This window comes from Sphaeramia orbicularis, chromosome 5 (assembly GCF_902148855.1).
Source record: "Sphaeramia orbicularis chromosome 5, fSphaOr1.1, whole genome shotgun sequence".
NCBI lineage: Eukaryota > Metazoa > Chordata > Actinopteri > Kurtiformes > Apogonidae > Sphaeramia > Sphaeramia orbicularis.
This window is the reverse complement of record NC_043961.1, coordinates 27,718,175-27,739,559: the sequence shown is the minus strand read 5'-3', so window position 1 is coordinate 27,739,559 and position 21,385 is coordinate 27,718,175. Positions and strand designations below refer to the sequence as shown.

The window sequence follows — 21,385 nt, the reverse complement described above, 5'->3', positions numbered from 1 at the left end:
CAAAGGGGGCGGAGCTTCAACCTACCCACACATCATTTCTGTTCAGAACCACAGTGTGGACCAGGGGGTGCAACTCACTGAACCCAGAAGGATCTCAAATGTAAAAGAAGTAAAAGAATAGCAGAACCTGGAAATCAGGGGTGTCCAACTCATTTTAGTTCAGGGGCCACATTCAGATAAATTTGACCTGAAGTGGACCAAACCAGTAGAATAATAACATAATAATATGTAAATAATGTGAACTCTAAACTTTCCTCTATATTTTAGAGTGAAAAAAGTGAAATAACATAATGAAAATGTTTACATCTCCAAGCAATCCTTTCAAACATTGTGAATAACATGAACAAACTTAAAAAAAAAATAAGTGTACCCAGATAGCATTAATTTTGGCAGTATTATGGCATACATTTGGCATTTTTGGCTTTCTTTTGGCATTATGAAAACCTTTAGGCTTAACTGTGGTATGATTAAGGTTATCCATAACAGATATGGAGGCACCAGTAATATATGGCTGAGTTCTGGCATATGTCTGGTTAACCAAAAGACTGGGCAAAGAGCGGGATCAAGTATAGTGATGGCATGTTTATGGCAAGCCAGAAGATTGACTAAAGAGCGGCAACATCTTATTCCATATATGGATGTTTTTTGGTCATGTTTTGGCATATTTCTTTAAAGTCAAAACACTGCGCAAAGAGCAGGAATTTCTACCCAGAAGAAAACCCCACTTCATTTTAAAAGCACGATCAACACAAATTTTTGGTGAATTTTGGCCTCTCTTTGGGTCAGTTTTGGCTACTTTTTGGCTGGATAATGGGGATTTGTGGCTTTTCTGGGACAATTATGGCTATATTTTGGAAGTCCATAATTAGTTTTGGGTGAATTTTGGCTTCCTTCTGGTTTGATTATGGCCTGCCTATTTTGGGCCATTTAGGGCCCATACGTCCACCCAGAACTTTGCCAAAATGGCATGCCATTTTTGGCCCAGATTTAAGCCATAATGATTTTGCTATCTGGGAATAATGTGAACTCCAAAGTTTCCTCTATATTTTAGAGTGAAAAAAGTAAAATTATATAATGAAAATGTTTACTGCTACAAGCAATCCCTTCAAACGTTGTGAATAATATAAACTGAAAAAAGTGTAATTTTAACACTGTCATGCTTCAGTTGATCATCAACACATGTACATTATTTATAACTTACAAATCACAGTAGGTCTACAAACACACAAAACATTTAGTAACAGGTGAAATATTGTTAAAATTGCGCTTACTTCTCTTAAGACATTTCAGGTTCTTCATACTTTTTGTGAAATTATACTTTGTTTTAGTGTAAATACATGAAAATATTTACATTTACAAAGAGAAAAATTTGGAGTTATGAGTATTTATAGGTTATTGGGTAGTATTTTACTGATCGGACCCGCTTGAGATTGAATTGGTTCGAATGTGGGATCTGAACTAAAATGATTGTTAATATCTTAGTGGAATTTTTGCATTTCACAATTTCATCCCAAGGGCGGGACTGGACCCTTTGGCGGGCCGAATTTAGCCCCTGGGCCGCATGTTAGACATGTGTGCTGTAAATAATGCCAACTCCAAACTTTTCAAGTCAGTGTGAAGTTAAACACATGAAGTCACAGTGACATGATCATTAGTGTTAAAACAGGAATTCATGAGAACAGCTGAGAAGACCATGCAAGATTTATGAAGAATTAATTCACACTTTACATCACTTTACACTTTACATGAGTTGTGCCTCAGTATTATGTGTATGACTGATATGTCCTTGCCAATTAATTTGTCAACTTTCTCCACCAATTACTTAATAGTTTATAAAATGTCAATTAGTAAAAAATGAGAATTTACTATGAGTGTTTTCTAAAGCCCATGCTGTCATCCTCATATGTCTGCTTTGGTCTAATACTTCAGAGATACTCAGTTTACTGTTATAGAAAAAGAAGTTAAAACAGAAAAAAATATTCACATTTATATGTTTGGAATCACCACTGCAGTATGTATTAATAAAAAGTTAATGAAAAACTGACACTATCCACTGTTTCTCTATGTACTATGTGTGAAAAAGGTAAAATAACATTATGAAAATGTTTATATCTACAGATTATCCTTTAAAAAATGTCAGTTGCCTGAACAACCTGAAATTTCTATTATACGTCAATTTATTGTTTATGCACGTGCATTACAACTTACAGATCACAATGAATCTACAAAAGCACAAAAGATTTAGTAACAAGGACAATATTGTTAAAATTGCATTTATTTCTGTTAAGACATTTGAAGATGTTCATATTTATTCAGTCCGGCCCATTTGGGATCAAATTGGGCTGAATGTGGCCCTTGGACTAAAAGAATAACAGCCCTGACTGTTAATATCTTTAGCGTGATTTTTGTCTTTCACAAATTCATCTCACAGGCCAGATTGGACCCTTCAGTATGTCAGTTTTGGCCCACAGGCCATATGTTTGACATCCCAGATTTAGTGTAATTTAAAATAAGAAGCTAAATTATTAATTGGCTTAATAATTCCAGTTAGACATGTTGGTCTGAACTCTTAGATTGAATGTGCAGAACACAAGGTACAATTTTTGGAATGATTATTAGACAGCAAATGAATAAATTCAACAAAACTGCTGTTTGATAAATTTTGTTTGAAATTCTTTAGTGTTTTATAATTATAAGAATTAATATTTGGGAGTAAGTCTGATAATAACAATCAAATAAACCATGCATGACAACTCAAACTGAATTAGTTCACAAATTTTACTCAAGATGATAAGAACAACTGAAATGTGTATGATGATGTATGATGTGCTTCACCTACATGTCGTTAGCCTCATCACATAATTGCCTAAGTCATATTTTTTTTCAGGTCATATCCAATGATGCAAAATGAAGCAGCAGTGTTAAGAGAGTAAAATTATGCAGATATTACAACTGGGCCAAAAATATGACTTACGCAATTATGCTATGAAATTAGTGATTTATAAAGCTGAAACTATCTATGGAAGAGCTGTTTATTAAAACCTTCTGCAGGGAATGTATGATTCCACAAAAGAAAAGTCAGAAACACATTCCAACACCACATCACACATGTCTAACCATCATTATTAGTGTTGAAGTTCATTTTGTGTCATAGTGAATAAAACTGTTCCAGGGCTTTAGGTATATTTTTAACATAATCAGTGCAGCCAAAGACAGCACATGATGTGGCGATACACATTTTCACATTTCATTTAACCCTGCTGATACATTCACATTGTTCAAATGATTTACACTGAGATTTTTTTGTTTTTTAATTAACACAACAAACTTTGTCCCATATCTCACTCCTTGATGTGTAAACATTTAACACGGTTTGTGTGAGTTTTAACAAGTCTATTCTGTGAATGTAGCAGTTATTCTTCTGTTCTTCATACAAATGAAAATAAAAATCAAAATGAGTGAATTTCCTCAGTTTAAATAGAGCCTCATACTATTCTATCATAATCCATATTTAACTGTTTTATGCTGATAAAATACAGATTGGAATTTAATTAAACTAATATACATCAACAGGATATTCATCTGCAGCCAGTGAATAATAATAATCCACTGGTTCCAATTTCTGCACCATGAGAATTTGCTCCTTTTTGGACAAAAAAAATAATAATCAAAAGACTTCAGCATCACATGTCCTCTGGGAAACTGTGACCATTTCAGGATTGTCTGACATTTTATGGTGTCATGAATTAACTGGAAAAGGTATGATAATAAAAGTAAGTTAATGGCTACTGAGAAACTTTAATTTAAGAACTATAAATTCAGTTATTAGTACCAGAACACAGGGTTTTAATGACTCAGGGCCTTTAAGACTTTGTTGACTTAAATGAATACTGAAACATGATTTACAGCAATAAGAATGAGAATAGACCTTTAAAAATAGCAGATTGATGATTTTCACATGATAAAAAGTGCATAATGTAATGATTACTGGTAGTATTGCTGTAATATCAGTGTCTTTCTACTGTTAATACCTTTGTAATGCCCAGATACATACAGATATTAAATTAGACTTAGTTTTGTAGCATGAGGCATTTTTATACAAAATACTTTTTTATTACCTCTGCCAAGGAGGTTATGTTTTTGCCAGGGTTTGTTTGTTTGTTTGTTTGTTTGTTTGTTTGTTTGTTTGTTTGTTTGTTTGTTTGTTTGTCTGTCTGTTTGTCTGTCCGTTAGTGTGCAACATAACTCAAAAAGTTATGGACAGATTTTGATGAAATTTTCAGGGTTTGTTGGAAATGGGATAAGGAAGAAATGATTAAATTTTGGTGGTGATCGGGGGTGGGGGGGCCCACGGGGGGGCCCATTTCCAACAAACCCTGAAAATTTCATCAAAATCTGTCCATAACTTTTTGAGTTATGTTGCACACTAACGGACAGACAAACAGATAAACAAACAAACAAACAAACCCTGGCAAAAACATAACCTCCTTGGCGTGGGGGGGGGCCCACAGGGGGGGCCACTGATCAGCCTTGGCGGAGGTCTGCGCTCTCCGAGTGCTTCTAGTTGCAAATGTTTTAGCCTGTGCCAGACCTGTCCATCCTAATGCACATCCATCTGAATATGCCCAGATCTGGTCCTACTCCCCAAATAAACCACTTTGGTAAATCACCGATACATTATACAGTGTATTTTCTGTTTTTCACGAAAGTCCACTGTTACAGACAACAAAATGTCTACATGCTTTACAGACAATACGTGATGACAGGAAAACGAGTTTTATTTGGATGGTTACATTTCATGTGTTTTACTCTCCTGCACAAAAAAAGGCATTTGGGATACAGTCCATCACTGCGTTTCCACTTATCTTTCCATCCATTGCTTCTGCATTTGTGTTGAGCTGCTTGCTAGAGGGAGGAAAGTAGCCTGTCACTATCTGCACTTGTGGCCAGAAATGGTGATGTAGTACAGTGACAGTGGCTGCAGGCTGTCACAGTGGCTGGGACAAAAGTCTAAAACAAGGCATTACTTTTCTAAAAATGCTAAATTGCTCTAGGGCTTTCTACCCCACCAGGAAAACTGCTGAAGAAACACTAAGATACTCAGCTGCGGTGAACTCTGAAGTAGAGATTTCTAATCATTTAATGCACTTTTTACTGTAGGTTTGAGCTATTTACAAGATGATTAACGTTAAAAGAAAATCAGAGAAAGTGGTAATAACCACTTCTAAAACATCAAAAAAAAAAAAAAAAGATTTGTGAACATACTTGTAGTAAAGTTATTTTCCAAGCAAACACTGTGTCATCTTCCATATTCACTTATGCCAGGATGGACTCAAATTTACTATGACCTTTATTACATTGTAGTGTTTCATATTTGCTCTGATCCAGTTCACTTTATTTTTTATAAATGACCATTCCTGATACTGATGATGTGTTTTAGGTGCTATTATAAAAGGTTAAAGGTGAGCACATTTATTATCCATGTAGGGAAATTCAGTCTATAATATAATAATACGTAGCATTTGCATTAGCACTTCGCACGTTAGGAGCAGTGAGCTACCATTGAAGGCACCCAGGGGCCTACTCCAAGTCTTCATCAGAACTTTGGTCAGAAGCACTGACAAGAGAACTAACATATGTATTTTGTCCCGTTCTTACTGCAAACAAGTCTTCAGGTGTGCAATACTACAGTGTCTTTGCCGGTACTTTTATGTGTTTTTAAGATGCTCCAAACCTTCTCAGTTGGAAACAAGTGAGGACAACATCAGGCCAGTTCAACACCTGAACCCTCTTCTTCCTCGACCTCAACCAGAATGTGGTTTTGCATTGTCTTCTTGAAATATGCTTGGGCTTCCCTGGAAACATTGTTATCTTTAAGGCATTGGTTGCTCAACAACTTCCATGTACTGTTCAGCATTAATCATGCATCATAACTGTGGTAGAGATGCTGACACAAGTCCTGACCATGACAGGAAAGAAGACCTGGAATACTGATATGTCTGAGCACAATCCACATTTCTACTGAGTAGAAGTAGTGCCTTCAATTCCAGATAAGGTTTGGACATCTACAGTACTGTGTATAGCCAGTCCACCTTTAGCTTTGTTGTTTTTTCAGGGTTGGAATGAATATGCATATTTATTTCTCATTCTCTTTTCTTTACATATAACAAAAAGTACAGGAAATGTGTGCACAGACTCAGAAGACACACACACACACACACACACACACACACACACACACACACACACACACACACACTCACAAACCTACTTAAATAAGTTTTAAAGGTTAAAGTGGCAATGTATTGTGACCTCTGACCTCATGGCAAGAAGCAGCACAAACAGTTCAAAACATTGGACATGTGTTGGATTAAACCTGGTATAAAATATCAGAAATTTATGCATTAAATCTCATAATGTCTGAACAGAAGAGTTACAGACACGTTTAGTGCAAAGGGAGGTCACACTAAATAGTACCGCTTGGGTTTATAGAAGCTGTATTTCCCTGAAACTTTGGTTTTTACAGCTGTACATACATCACATATTTCCAAATTGCAATTTAATACAGAAACTGAGAAATAAATATGTGTGGTCAACAGAACTTTTCTAAACTAACAAACTTAATGTTGTCCTACTACTTCTACACAGTACTGATTTGGTATGTACATTTAAGTGTATCTTGTATTAGTATAGTGTATATATGGTGTATATTTATTCAGTCTTGTATATTCATGAGATTTTATGCTGTCAATTATGTTTACTGCCCACTGACATTTGGATCAGACTATATTTTAACTGTATAAATTGTGTTACCATTGCAGCTGCAACACGGCACTATTTCCCAAGACAGAATTCCATTTTGGAACAATAAAGAATATATTGATCTGAACTCAATGACGCTTTGACATAGTGAATATAAGACTTCCTTATGGGACAATGAAGTTTGAACTAGTATTTGTGGATGTAACTCCAAATTGCGGTTTTTGACAAAAGTTTGTTACTTTAATCCATAAAGACCTAGAGCTACTTTTGTGGCAGTTCCCAAATTATTATTTTTTTTCTGTATTTAACCTTTCTTAAGTAATTTATCACTATTTATTATGATGTTATCCTCAGTATTTATCATTTTTCAGTGTAAATTCGGTATTTTCTTATGTTTAATTAGCTGATCATGTTGATGTCCAATAAAGCTCAGAGTACATTCAAAGGTTATTATATCAGACACAGAGAAAACTGAAGAAAAAGTGACATTTTCAACAAATAACTGTTCAATAACTGAGCATAAAGCAAGTGTCTCCATCCACTGTCACTGATCAAACTCCATGGGTTTTACTGATGAATCAATACAGTAGAAGATGGTGGTGTTTCCACGTTCCACTATGGAGCCTCTGAACGTCCAAATGGGACATATCTGATGACCTTGAAAGGACAACACACTGCATTTTACAACAATTATTTACATGTGTTGATAGGATTTGTGGATCAATAGGTAGTAAACATTTTAGATCAGTAGATAGTTTTAGTTGCGAGTGGCTGTTTGGTTCCTTATGGGTTAAACCTGAGCCCATGTGGTTCTAACGACTGTAGATGAATGAAGCTTTTTGATGAAAACGATCACACTGAGATACATCCAGAATCCTTGAATCTTTTAATCATAATACGCACCGTAGAAGCTGAAATATCCAAGTCCATTCCTATCTGTCTTTGAAGAATACTGACTCCAAACATTTTTAGAATTTTCTCACTCATCTTTGCTCCAAAAGTACTAGATGATCACCTGCTTCAAATCACATTGTTATTCCATTAGGTTAACTCATAATTAGCTTTAAATTGCTTTAAATCACATTTTAATTGAAAGTAAAATGTAGGTGTGTTTGGGGTCATTGTCCTGTTGAAACATAAATGATGGTCCAACTAAACGCAAACCGGATGGAATGGCATGTCACTTCAGGATGCTGTGGTAGCCATGCTGATTCAGGTTGCCTTCAATCTTGAATAAATCCCCAACAGCATCACCAGCAAAGCACCCCCCACACCATCACACCTCCCCCTCCATGCTTCACGGTGGGAACCAGGCATGTAGCATCCATCCGTTCACCTTTTCTGCGTCGCACAAAGACACGGCGGTTGGATCCAAAGATCTCAAATTTGGACTCATCAGACCAAAGCACAGATTTCCACTGGTCTAATGTCCATTCCTTGGGTTTCTTGGCCCAAATAAATCTCTTCTGTTTGTTGCCTCTCCTTAGCAGTGGTTTCCTAGCAGCTATTTGACCATGAAGGCCTGATTCACGCAGTCTCCTCTTAACAGTTGTTGTAGAGATGTGTCTGCTGCTAGAGCTCTGTGTGGTATTCATCTGGTCTCTAATCTGAGCTGCTGTTAATTTGCGATTTCTGAGGCTGGTGACTCAGATGAACTTATCTTCAGCATCAGAGGTGACTCTTGGTCTTCCTTTCCTGGGGCGGTCCTCATGTGAGCCAGTTTCGTTGGCGCGCTTGATGGTTTTTGCGACTGCACTTGGGGACACATTCAAAGTTTTTGAAATTTTCTAGACTGACTGACCTTCATTTCTTAAAGTAATGATGGCCACCCGTTTGTCTTTACTTAGCTGATTGGTTCTCGCCATAATATGCATTCTAACAGTTGTCCAGTAGGGCTGTCAGCTGTGCATCAACCTGACTTCTGCACAACACAACTGATGGTCCCAACCCCATCAATAAGGCAAGAAATTCCACTAAGTAACCCTGACAAGGCACAGCTATGAAGTGAAAACCATTTCAGGTGACTACCTCTTGATGCTCATCAAGAGAATGCCAAGGGTGTGCAAGGCAGTCATCAGAGCTAAGGGTGGCTACTTTGAAGAAACTAGAATATAAGAGATGTTTTCAGTTATTTCACACTTTTTTGTTAAGTACATAATTCCACATGTGTTCATTCATAGTTTTGATGCCTTCAGTGAGACTCTACAATGTAAATAGTCATATATATATATATATATATATATATATATATATATATATATATATATATATATATATATATATATATTTATTTATTTATTATTATTATTATTTTTTTTTTTTTTTCAGAATTTTTTTTAACTTTGACCTATTTTTCCCAAAATGTATTGAAATCTATTTGGTGTGAATTCAACCAATAGTTTTGCTGCAGGAGTGTTAACAAACAAACAAACAAACAAACAAACAAACAAACAAACAAACAAACAAACCGAGAACAATACCCCTTGCTTCCCTTTTGCAAGGTGGGGTAAAGATTCTGTCATTATGTATAAATTGTTATTATTTTATTGGTCTGTCCTGCTTGAGATCATATTGAGTTGTTTGTGACTCCTGAACTAAAATGAGTTTGACACCCCTGCTCTAATGTGTCTGGTGTGACCTTCATCAGTGTCTAATCAAGTCATAAATCACTGACTCACTGCATCAGAGTAACCTACAAAAGGGATGACTCATTGCACGTGGTTCATTTTAGCACAGAGCACATTTTGCACTGTAACAAAACTATCTATACAGTTTTCACATTATTTAACTGTTTGTACAGCCATGTAACATATGACAAACATATATTTAAAAGCCTTTAGCCTGAACCCTTTCTGTTTGTCTGTATCCAAGTTCTCCCTTGCTAATCTGTCATTTTTCTTGAAGACAAATAAAGGAGATGTTTTGAGGAACAGCACCACCTCCACAAACCTCTTTGTGCTTTAAACATATTAGATAAATAAATCAACATTTAGAACACATTCACTTATCCCCCAATAAAAAGTTGACAGAAGAGGAGGATTATAGTAATTCAGTTCTTAAAGTTATACCCAGTGTGTATATTTTATGGTAGATAAAAGCATGCCTGATGGGCAGATTTTTTTTTGTCTATCAATCCACTAATGGGTCAAAGACTTAATTTCAGACACAAGCCCTCATTTTCCAGTGCAAGTTAATTATGAGGTGGTGCAAAATATGTCATTACACTGTAAATTTGATTAACGCTGTGATACTTTTAAAATGAAAAACATTTCATAATGTTTTGTTATGTTTTCAACCATATATTCAGTCATCCATTCATGTTATGCCAATTAATTACATTTTGGTCTCATAAAAACATGCACATCAATCATTACATATAAAAAGATGTTTAAAACTAAGGTATTTGATAAATATAACATAATAGGATAAAGTAAGCCAATTATCAGTATAAATGTAAGATTTTGCTTAGATTATATTATTTGTTTAGTTTATATTATTGTTTAAAACTGTGCCATCTTGTTATCTTGTTTTGTTTCTGCAACTTTCCTTCTTGTAAATAGGGTAGGCATAAATAAGCTGTTGCTTCAGCCAAAGCCTTTTGCTCACGTTTAATATAGAAATCCAAACTATGTATGTATATGTCATGTTCTGTTCAATGGACGAATAAACTAACTAAAAAGAATAAATGCATCTTTTAGGTCTCAGGGTGAAAAATTGAGACTTCTGCTTACAAAAATAAAAACATTTCTGTTATAGACTAACACTGAAAAAACACAAAAAATAGAGGAAATATGAGTATTTGATGCTCAGTATTCCTAATGTTCACTCCTCATTGTACAAACAAAACCTACACTGAAGCTTGGATTGTTTTTATCTATTTATTTCTTTATTTAGATATTTTATTTTTTGCCTTAAATCCATGAATCTTAAAGTACTAAAAAACTTCTTGTGAAAAATGAAGGGTGGATACTTGAGGTTCTGATTTGGCTTCTCCTGTTTATCTCTGAAACACTTCTGACAGATGCGTTGATGCGTGAATCTGATGCATCTATTGTCTAGCCGCTGTTATCATTATGTCCCATCCCTCCAGCATTTGAGGGTTTAATTATTGTGACACCCTCATGCTGAGATGCTGAAACACACACTTACGATAATAACTGATTCTTTTGTCGACGAGCCGATGGATTTCAGCACGTGGCCTCCACGTCACATGACAGTCAGCACCTTGGACAGCAGCCTCTGCCAATGAGCTGCCTACTATGGAGCTGCTCTCTCATCTCCTCAGCTGCTCACGGATATTTTTCATGGCAAACCGCGGTCTGATACTTCGCACATAAAGAAGTTTGTATGTAAGCCGGTGTGAATGAAATCCAGCTTGAGCATCTCCGAGGTTTACGGGGATGAAGGCGATCACCTGGGCCGGACTCATCGCAGCTGCAGCCTCCCATATGAAGTGGCATTTTATTGTCCTGTGATTCCTAAAGGCCTTGGTATTTTTGTGAAGATGTAGACAGCTCAGTGGTTTTTAAAACCCGGAATGGACAGTGTGCTCTGGGCTCATTCTGAGTTTGCAGGAATCCATATCTGGCATCCTTTCCCTCTTCCTGATCTGTGGCGCAGAGATGGTTGGAAAAAGAAGAGAACTGACATTTGCAAGTTAGATCCCAAATGTATTTTTAATGCTCGTCGGGTTTTATTTTTTCGTGTCCATCCCTATAGGTGCTACACTGCTGGGTTGCAACTTTGCATTTGGGTTGTCAGACCTGCTTTGAGGCGGACGGTGTGGGACGAAACCCACCCGATTTATCAACCAAAAAATAGGCTACAGAGAAGAACAGACGAGGGGGACAGTGGGGAACTGATGGATACCACTGCGAGACAACAAAGGATACCATGCGTGTCATCTCGTGTAATTTCATCCCCCCTGTAGGTAAATGAGAAACTCAAACATAAATCGGATTGGAGTTGTTAATAGGATTTAATATCACCCCCTCAGACACCCTCGCTGCTTCCCTGCCTGAAGAGGGGAACATTTTCACACAAACCTTGGACAGGTCTCGCTGTTTTACAACATCAAGAAGACCCTTTTGAACTGTGGGATACTAATAACAACTAGATTGGAAATGTAGGCATGAGAGGATGCTGTTGGACCCCTCTGACTTTAATGTTGGTGCCTCACAGTTCGTGGCTTTCAGCCTCCATTGAATCCCGAAAGAAAACGCCTCTATCCATGAAAAATAATCCTTCCCTATTGGCTGGATCGCGGTGCACATGCTATAACAACAGGATATGCAAAGAGCTATGGGCTGATCTAATAGCCTATCATGTTTTTTGCATGCTTTTTTGACCGACATCTCTCTTTTAATTAATAGGATGTGATCATTATAGGCGTATAATAATAATAATAATAATAATAATAATAATAATAATAATAATAATAATAACATTTCAAATGGGCCTGCCTCCAAAGTTAAAAAGCTGAAGGCTGTTTTGCTCCACAAAGCAGTTTTTCTGTAGTAAAGCTGTTGAAGAATGTTTAAGTATCGGATCCGGATGTTTTTTAATGAACTCAAAGTGTTGCTACTGATGCGCTCTGGATCCAGCAGAAGGACTGACACCGGTACAGACCCGGGCACCCAGACCAGGATGAGGGGTCTGGGGATAGGAGACTGTGGTTGGCCTCCGTTGAACTGTTCCCGTCGGGATGATGAGGAGGAATATTTCGGTAGTGACCCACGGCCACGCAGCCTGGCATTTGAGGATAAAGAAGCCAAACCCCAGGGAGGCCTGGATGCTGCTTCCCTCCCGAGTCTCTCAGAGAGCGGGACGCGCTCACCGCAGTGCCGGATCTGTTTCCAGGGGCCAGAGAAGGTAAAATAAAAGGAAACTTGTGTCAGTGTAACTTCCTGTTCTGCACCTGAGGGAGGTCAGAGTTCAAACCAGATCTCGTACAGATCTGTCCATCCCTTTGCTCAAGGGCTTCTCAGCAGCACAGGAGCTTGTGCTCACATGCAATGGATTCCTTAAAAAATAAAACTGAGCTGAATTCTATAGCCTTTAGATGACAATAGCATCTATATAGAATTCATTTCAATACAGCTTTATTTATTATGGAACCCATGTTGATAAAAATATGTTAAATTGTACTTGATGAAGAATTTGGTGCTAACTTATAGATCAACATCAGCTGATGCTTAACTCAAATTCAGTCCAACAGATCTTGTCTCAGTACTGATGAAGAACAGCATGAGGGACATGAAGGAGACAGTTTTCAAATGATTTGTGTTATCCAAGTATCAGAGGCTGAGATATTTTGGCCTTTAGCATCAAATATGGGTCAAGCTCCAAATGCACCTTTACAATTTTATGCAACTCATTGCAGATCTCTCTGCCTAAAATGTCATATCTTTCCATGCACATTTTCAGTAATAGTTGCTTTCTGTTTTAAATGTGTTGTCTCTGAGCTCAAGCTGAGTTAATGATACCATCAGGGTTTGTTTTCTTATGTAGAAAGTTCATCACAGCTACAGTGTGTTTTCCCTGGTGGTGCAATTTCTCTTGAAGAATATGCTGTTGTTCTTAATGTGTAAAAATGACATAAAGCTTATCATGAAGATATGAGTTGTGTTTTGTAATGAGTTCATGGTGCAGGTATCTGTACGTGTTCATCAAATCTGTCCTGACTGACAATAGCCAGCAGAGTGACTAAAAAAAGGGATTAATCTATCAAGAGTGATCTGAAAATAGCAGACAAAGGGCATCAGGTAGAGGTTGAAGAGAGGCAGGAGGAGCTTTATTCACAATGCAGTCACAGTAATGGATTCAACATCTGATGCACAAAATTAGGTAAAAGCAAAGAAACAAATTGTGATAGAAAAAATCCTCACAGTTCACATGGTTTCTTTATTCTTTTTTATTTATATCCACATGGATTTGAGGAAGTGAAGCAGCATGAGTTCAATACCTCACCCAAGGACTCTTCAGCAAGACCTATTAATGCAGGACTATCAAACATCTGATCATTCCTGCCAGCTACAGGGAGGTCATACAAAGTACAGTTCAACACAGCTGCACAAAAACTTGAAGTGTCATATTGTTAAATAAATGAGGAAAGAAGAGGAGAATATACACAAACTACAAACCAAACAGTTTAAAACGTTTATGTCATCTGTGTCCAAGAGGTGGAAATCGGAGCATGTCAAATGTAGTGGATGAAATCAACCTTCAAAAGACAGACTTTGCCAGAAGTCTTAGAAAGTTTTAGTTTCCCCTCCAGACACCCAACTAATTAAAGACCTTGCACATCACCTAGAGTCAGACAGAAAATAAAGTGAGATGTGCAAGAGCGTTGTCAGTCCGAGGGCCTTGGGGAGCCTCATACCGACAACAAAAACCCACACCAGATGTCCTGTGATTTCTTTTGAGGCTCTGGAAAAATGACACAAGAAAAGCAAATTATATGCAGATGAAGGTGTTAGTAAAAGGTAGACTGTGTCACTTGTTTTATTACATTTGATTTATGTTTGAATATCTGCAGCTTAAGTAACGGCGTATCGTTGATTGGCTATGCAGACATAGGAGACGATATTCACTGAACACATCAGAGACATTTCCTTTCACACATACATTCAGGGTACATGATGCTTAAAAATATCTTTTATGCTGTATAATGAGCTGCAGTAGTTTTAATAACCTAATCATACATAAATGAAGGATCAACGGCCAAAAGCCTTTTTCAGGAATTCTGGCTGGTCTCCCTTTTCTCAAAGTATGTCAAGTTGGTAAGTGATTATTGTTCCAAAAATATTTTGTTTCATCTCATCTAACAAATGTTCATCTGGACTGAGATCTGGTGACTGGACAAGTCAGCGGTATTAAACAAATTCACTGTCAACCCTCTGAAACAGTTTCTGGACAGTTTAGGACAGTACATACTTGTGAAAACATTGAATCAACATCAACTTTCAAACTGAAAAGAAGCAACATAGGATAAATAAATGCATAGTGCAGATCAGTTTAGCTATCTGTTACATAACGGTCTCATGAATATAACTCATCTTAAAATATTTATTCAGCATCAACAGACGCAACACATTGAATTTATTTGAAATTACTTGTTTGTATTTTACATTACAGTTTGGTAATAGCATGGTAATAATGAGTTGTTTTTAATAAATTAATAAATATTTAAAGACTATGCAATACCACATGTATCCCTATTAGCCTTTGTTTTGGACCTTAATTATATTGTTATGCACAATGTGTCAGTCTAATGTTATCCATATAAACCTACTGAAAAACCTGGTATTATTCCAACTTTACTAACAAAATATTACCCTACTATTACCATGTTATTAATGAGCTGTAATGGACATTGTCTCATCTTTTATCCTTTTAAAGTTATTTATAGCATATAGAGAGTAATACCATAAACAGTAGTACTGACTTACTTCTATCCAATGAAATACACATTTCTTGATGTAACTATTTGGCGAGACATTCATTCATTCATTCGTTCATTCATTCATTCATTCATTCATTCATTTGCCAGAACTACTTAATCCTTTATAAGATTGTGAGGGGCTGTAGCAGATCCCTGCTAACACAAGGCGAAGGCCGAGTATACCCTGGACATTTAGTTCATTGCCCAGCTGACAAAAAGAGACAAACATTCACTCTCACATTCAGACCAAAGGGATGTGCCCGTTAGGCTGTGTGGGGAAACTAGAGAACCCACACAATGAGAATGTACAACTTCCACACAGAAAACCGGGCTGGGCCGGATCTGATTTCGACCCTCGGACCTTCTTGCTGTGACATGCTAACCACTGCACCACTGTACCACCACAGCAAGACATTTAATATCCTGAATCTGAAATAGATGAAAGTAAAAGTGGGCACAACAGGACAGACAGGAGATGAAAAAAATATCTGATATGCCTGTGGAGATACAGGAGTGAGGGCTGTACACAGGAGTGATGACGGTGTACATCTGTGAGGAAACCTGTTGTTCACAGTAAATGAACACATTTAAGAATGACAGTGAAGACAGTGATTCGTTATGTTCATTATAAGCAGTCATACGTTTCAGAATGCACAAGAGCTGTGTGGACTCACTGTGTTAAAGTCACATTATGAAATCTCATAATAAAGTTTAACAAAAACATTAAAGACCCTGTAGAGTTATTGCAGAATGATGCAGTAAATCAGGCCATCAGGCTCTGAGAAACATGTGCACCTCTCTCAGTTACTATCTGTGTCCTGTAGGGAGAGCTGTTGAGCCCCTGTCGCTGTGATGGCTCAGTGCGCTGTACTCACCAGTCCTGCCTTATCCGCTGGATCAGTGAGAGAGGCTCCTGGAGCTGTGAGCTCTGCTACTTCAAGTATCAGGTCTTGGCCATCAGCACCAAAAACCCACTGCAGGTAAAGTTATGTTTACTTTGAAAAAATATTCCACTGACATCTAAAAAAAAAGTCCACTTAAGGAGCCAAAATTAGTGACATAAAGTCACATTTGTATGACAGGTTGTGATCATGTCAACTTATTCTGTACTATAATAAAATTATATATCACTAAAATGTGCACATACATATATATATATATATATATATATATATATATATATATATATATATATATATATATATATATATATATATATATATATATATATATATGAAATTTGCAATATAATACAGGCCACATTCAGGCTCTCAGTAATGACTGGTGGGCCATAGGGATGATACATAGTAGTGTCTAGACAAGAGATGTGGATCCTGCTAGCATGCTGCAAGTTGGTACAAGGGTATAGAATTTGCACTAAAGTCTAACTCATGAATAAAACTTCACCATTTTATTCATAATACATTACTTTATTTGCCACTCTGTACTTTATATTAATACACAATTTCATGATTGGGTGATTGGGAAGATCATCCCGGGACCACTGCTGTCCTTTTCCCGGAGATTCAACATTCAGTGTCCTCCTCGTCTTTTGTTCATTGTAATCCAATAGTCCTTTGGTATTGTTATGTCATTTATAGTGTATATCATGTATATTATGTATTTCTATTGTGTAATAATGTCTTGTTGAAAAAGCAGTTGCCCCTCTGGGACAGATGGGGTTGAAATCTGAAGTGGAATATTTTTATGATATAGCTATATATATGTGCTGAGCAGATTAAATCATATTCATACTACTTTAATACATAGAAATTTACCACTGAGGAAGAAGCAAGTGCTGAGCACTTACAGGAAGATTCCAAGAATAATTTTATGAGCCAAAGCATGTTTAACGAGTGATTTGTCAGGTGTGACCCATGGATAATAGACAGACAGTATGTTTCAGCCCCTAAATGTCAGAAGACAGATATTCTCAGACAAACTGTAAATTGAGTTGCATCTCTTGCTATGCAGCCCCTGTATCTGCTGTTTTTAAGCAGACATTTTTTTCCAGGCCATGAATGAAATTCAGTATTACTTTGACTCTACAGTGCTAGATGAGACACAGTTTTAAAATAAGTTGTGCACCAAACAGACTATCTTCACTGTGAAGTAAAATCTATAGAAACTTCAGTATGTTTGATCTTGCTGACAAATGGTCAACAGTAAATTCTCCTAAATCTACCACTATAAAATTCAGTTTGAAATATCATAAAACCCTTCAGATACAAGATGCTTTTCAGAAGGACAATTACCATTAGTGCAGTTACTGGATTTGTCAGGGAAAGGCAGAGCCTACTCCATATTATTGTCTATTGTGTGGTATGATCAGGAACATTTTTACATGTAATTTCCGCTCATGCAGCAGGATTTCAGTCCATTTTGTGTCTCTCTTTTCAGTGGCAGGCCATTTCTCTGACTGTGATTGAGAAGGTGCAGATTGCAGCCATTATCCTGGGCTCTTTGTTCCTCATCGCCAGTATATCCTGGTTAGTTTGGTCGTCTCTCAGCCCCTCAGCCAAATGGCAGCGACAGGACCTTCTCTTCCAGATATGCTATGGCATGTACGGCTTCATGGACATCGTATGTATAGGTAAAAACAAATATATGACTGCTGGTCACAGGGTGGTTTAAAGTGGTATTGACTTAATTGTTGTTTTTTTTACCTCCGCCAAGGAGGTTATGTTTTTGCCAGGGTTTGTTTGTTTGTCTGTCTGTTTGTTTGTTTGTTTGTTTGTTTGTTAGTGTGCAACATAACTCAAAAAGTTATGGACAGATTTGGATGAAATTTTCAGGGTTTGTTGGAAATGGGATGAGGAAGAAATGATTAAATTTGGTGGTGATCGGGGGTGGGGGGGCCCACGAGGGGGGGGCCACTGATCGTTAGTGTGCAACATAACTCAAAAAGTTATGGACAGATTTGGATGAAATTTTCAGGGTTTGTTGGAAATGGGATAAGGAAGAAATGATTAAATTTTGGTGGTGATCGGGGGTGGGGGGGCCCACGGGGGGGGCCACTGATCAGCCTTGGCGGAGGTCTGCGCTCTCCGAGTGCTTCTAGTTTAGATCCTTTACTTCCTGTATTTTGTTTTGTAGGTGTTTCACGAATAGAGCTAAGTAATTTGGTGTTAATTATAAGGAAAACAAGACTGTGTTTAAGGCTTCACTTGGACGTAAGTGTCGGTGTAATTTAAGGTAGAGAATAATAGCCAGAGCACAGCAGGTAAGTTATGTGTGGGAAAATGGAAAACCTGTCTAAAGGCTTGTATAACAACTTTAAATATGTAAAGATTAAGGTTTCAAGAGTAATTTAAGGCTGACTTAATATTGGCCTACAAATATGATTTTAATCAGTCTTAAAAGCTTCCACAAACATATAGCACATTACAGTTATGTTGATAAATGTTATTAAAAATTAAAATGACATTACAGACCATAGACTGTATATAATAAGTGGAAAGAGGAAATGTGAATTCACTCACTGGTTTCTGTCATTAGTAGTTTGAGAGTTGGTTATAAGCTGATATTGGGTTTTTGGAGCAGAGACAAAAGGAGTAAAGCTGTGGGAGCACAAGTGGCCATGGGTGAGCTAATGCTAAACGCTAACTGATTAACTCACCGATTAAGTAAAAGTGTAAACTTCATCAAACATTGGGTAACAAAACCATTTTATAGTCCTATTAGTGGAACCACAACTAAAGCTGAGCTGTCTGTCAGGAAAAAATGTGTTTTATTAAATAAACAGAACCTCAAACAGTCTGACTCAAGTGATGAGTGAGCTGTCATACAGACCTGTCAATCAAAGCTGAATTCACAGTCTTCCCTTTGACCTGAGATATTATTAACAGAGGGAAAAAATTAAATATGCACTGCCACATCACTTATTGGAGATTCCCCATGAAATGAAAAAGACCAGAAAAACCCCTGGGAAAAAAAGATGCAGTATTTTTAGAAAAGGTCACTGTAAGTGTGTGGAACTCAGGGTTCTTTGCAGTCATGCTCAGTGCTGTTACAACTTCAAGATACTTACTCATTGGCTTCATTTTGGTGCTGAGGTCCTCAACATGCATAAAAAGATTGTCACAGAAATACACATAAACAAACCAAGTATATTTAGAGCTTCAGTGTGTGTTATTTAGTATTATCTAGCAGTGAATTTGCTGATTGTAACCAACTGAATCCCCTGACTTCAACCTCTGACCACTGAAAACATGACAGACTGTTGTTAGAGACAGGTTGTTTTTTTTTAGTTAAAGGAGTAATGACTCTAGGCCACACTCAGGCATAGTAGGTGACAGTAATCTGCTGTCATCTACTGTCTTCTTCTCTACAGGAAAAGAAGAGGAAGACAGGTCTATAGAAAAGTGTAACATGACAGACCCAGTGATGGAACCTGCTCCTTCTGGGAATATAATCTACAAATACAAGATGAACTATTCTTATTTTCAGATGATAATCAACAAATGAAAACGTGACTATAAATATTATGCTCTGCTTCTGCAATTAGATCCTATAAATCTTACACAATGGCCCCTTAATCTTTTCACTGTTGAGAACATCTAGTCTTATACCTCCTGATCACATGATACATTCTGTACCTTTTAGTAATTCCTTATTTTCAGTGAACACACCACTGTTTGTCGATATGTAACCCTTATCCCCCCGCTTCACCTCCCCCCTCTCTTATGCCCAGGACTCATAATCCATGAAGGATCGTCTGTTTACCGGATCTTTAAGCGCTGGCAGGCAGTCAACCAGCAGTGGAAAGTGCTGAATTATGAGAAAGCAAAAGACTTAGGTGACCCCATCAGCTCCAGCAGTAAGGCCACCGGTCGCACTGAGAGGATCCCTTCTCACACTGCGGGCGAACGAAGGACGAGTCGTCACGTCAGGACTATTCTCAACCACCACTGTGGCTACACAATTTTGCACATCCTCAGCCAGTTGAGGCCCAACAATCTGCACAGGACCAATCATGAGGTGGTCATGAGGGTGACCACAGTATGAGGCTGGGTTATAAAGACAAAAGTACTCCAATGTTTAGGGAGTCATAAATCTCAAAAGTGGTGATTGGGTTTAATACAAAAGAATCTTAATCTGCCACAAAAACACTGCCGTGACTTTATAGTATCATGTTTTGCTCAGAGATTTTCTCTGAGCCAAAAGTTAAACCTTCAATGTTTAACAAATACTATGGAAGCAGAAATACTTTTCTTTAGAATTTTTAAAGACAGATGAAGAAACACAAGAAAAAAAAAAACACTTGGAAAAAGAAGCTTTGGTTCTTAATACTATTACACATTTTTATCACATCGCCCAATGTTATACAATTGTTTCTCTTGGGTTTTTGTTTTTCTATTAAAATTCCTCTATTACAGAGGTTTTAATGGTGAAAATGATTGTGCTCTCATTCATGTGATCCCATAAGGGTGGCTGACCCCTCCTTATTTATTCCACTTATTCCACTGAAGGTAAATAATGAGGTATTTGATCTGTTTTCACTTGAGCCATAATCATTTATCATAAAAAACCCCAACAAATAAAAAACAATAAAACTATGTTACCTGAATCAACTGGTTAAGAAATGCCCTTACAGTACATTTTGTAATAAAGACTTTGTTCATCTCATGAAAAAAATGTGTTTTCTCATTTCAGAACATCTGTTTGATACACATTACATAATTCTTTGATAACATATATTGCATATCAAAACATACAGTGATAAGTAATGTTGCAATGTCAAATTTCAATTTAAATCTTAAATCTCTCTGTTGTTGGAGAGCATAATGATGCAACTTAGGAAATATGTTTTGAGCTGAACTGAACTAAAATTAATCATACTCACTGAAGGATGCCTACAGCTTTTACTGGAGTTTTCTTCATGTCACTCCAAAATGTTGTGACTAAACCAAATCTAAATATACTCTCCTGGGGTATGTGTTTGCCCTCTTGTCATACCTGCACTTATTACCCATAGTGCACTGCAGCATATGAGCAGTTAGTGTATCTCCTATGGCCTTGGGCGATTTGCTCCAAACTGGGAAAATCTGATTATTTCAGTTTAGCAATTTAAATGGTACACCAGTGATTTGAATTCCTGCCTATAATAAACAAATAAAGCTTTCTGGCTCCTCAGTACCTTAAACATATTAACATAAGTACAGCGGACATTTGCTTCAG

General features: G+C 37.1%; 1 protein-coding gene across 1 annotated transcript; it reads left to right on the top strand.

Annotated features, from left to right (window-relative positions):
* The first annotated feature begins 10,968 nt into the window (after positions 1–10,968).
* Positions 10,969–20,729, top strand: LOC115419751 (E3 ubiquitin-protein ligase MARCH9-like). The gene is made up of 4 exons (XM_030134723.1): positions 10,969–12,633; positions 16,030–16,185; positions 17,606–17,798; positions 19,899–20,729. The coding sequence occupies exons 1-4, from the start codon at positions 12,295–12,297 to the stop codon at positions 20,210–20,212; spliced, it is 1,002 nt and encodes a 333-aa protein (XP_029990583.1). The 5' UTR covers positions 10,969–12,294; the 3' UTR covers positions 20,213–20,729.
* Positions 20,730–21,385: the final 656 nt, after the last annotated feature.

What these genes read in the sequence shown, in the direction of transcription:
- LOC115419751 (XM_030134723.1), top strand. Translation starts at nt 12,295, where the DNA reads ATGTTTAAGTATCGGATCCGGATGTTTTTTAATGAACTCAAAGTGTTG. An exon ending in GTTTCCAGGGGCCAGAGAAG is followed by an intron (nt 12,634 to 16,029) that starts GTAAAATAAAAG and finishes TGTGTCCTGTAG; the next exon opens with GGAGAGCTGTTGAGCCCCTG. An exon ending in CATGGACATCGTATGTATAG is followed by an intron (nt 17,799 to 19,898) that starts GTAAAAACAAAT and finishes TCTTATGCCCAG; the next exon opens with GACTCATAATCCATGAAGGA.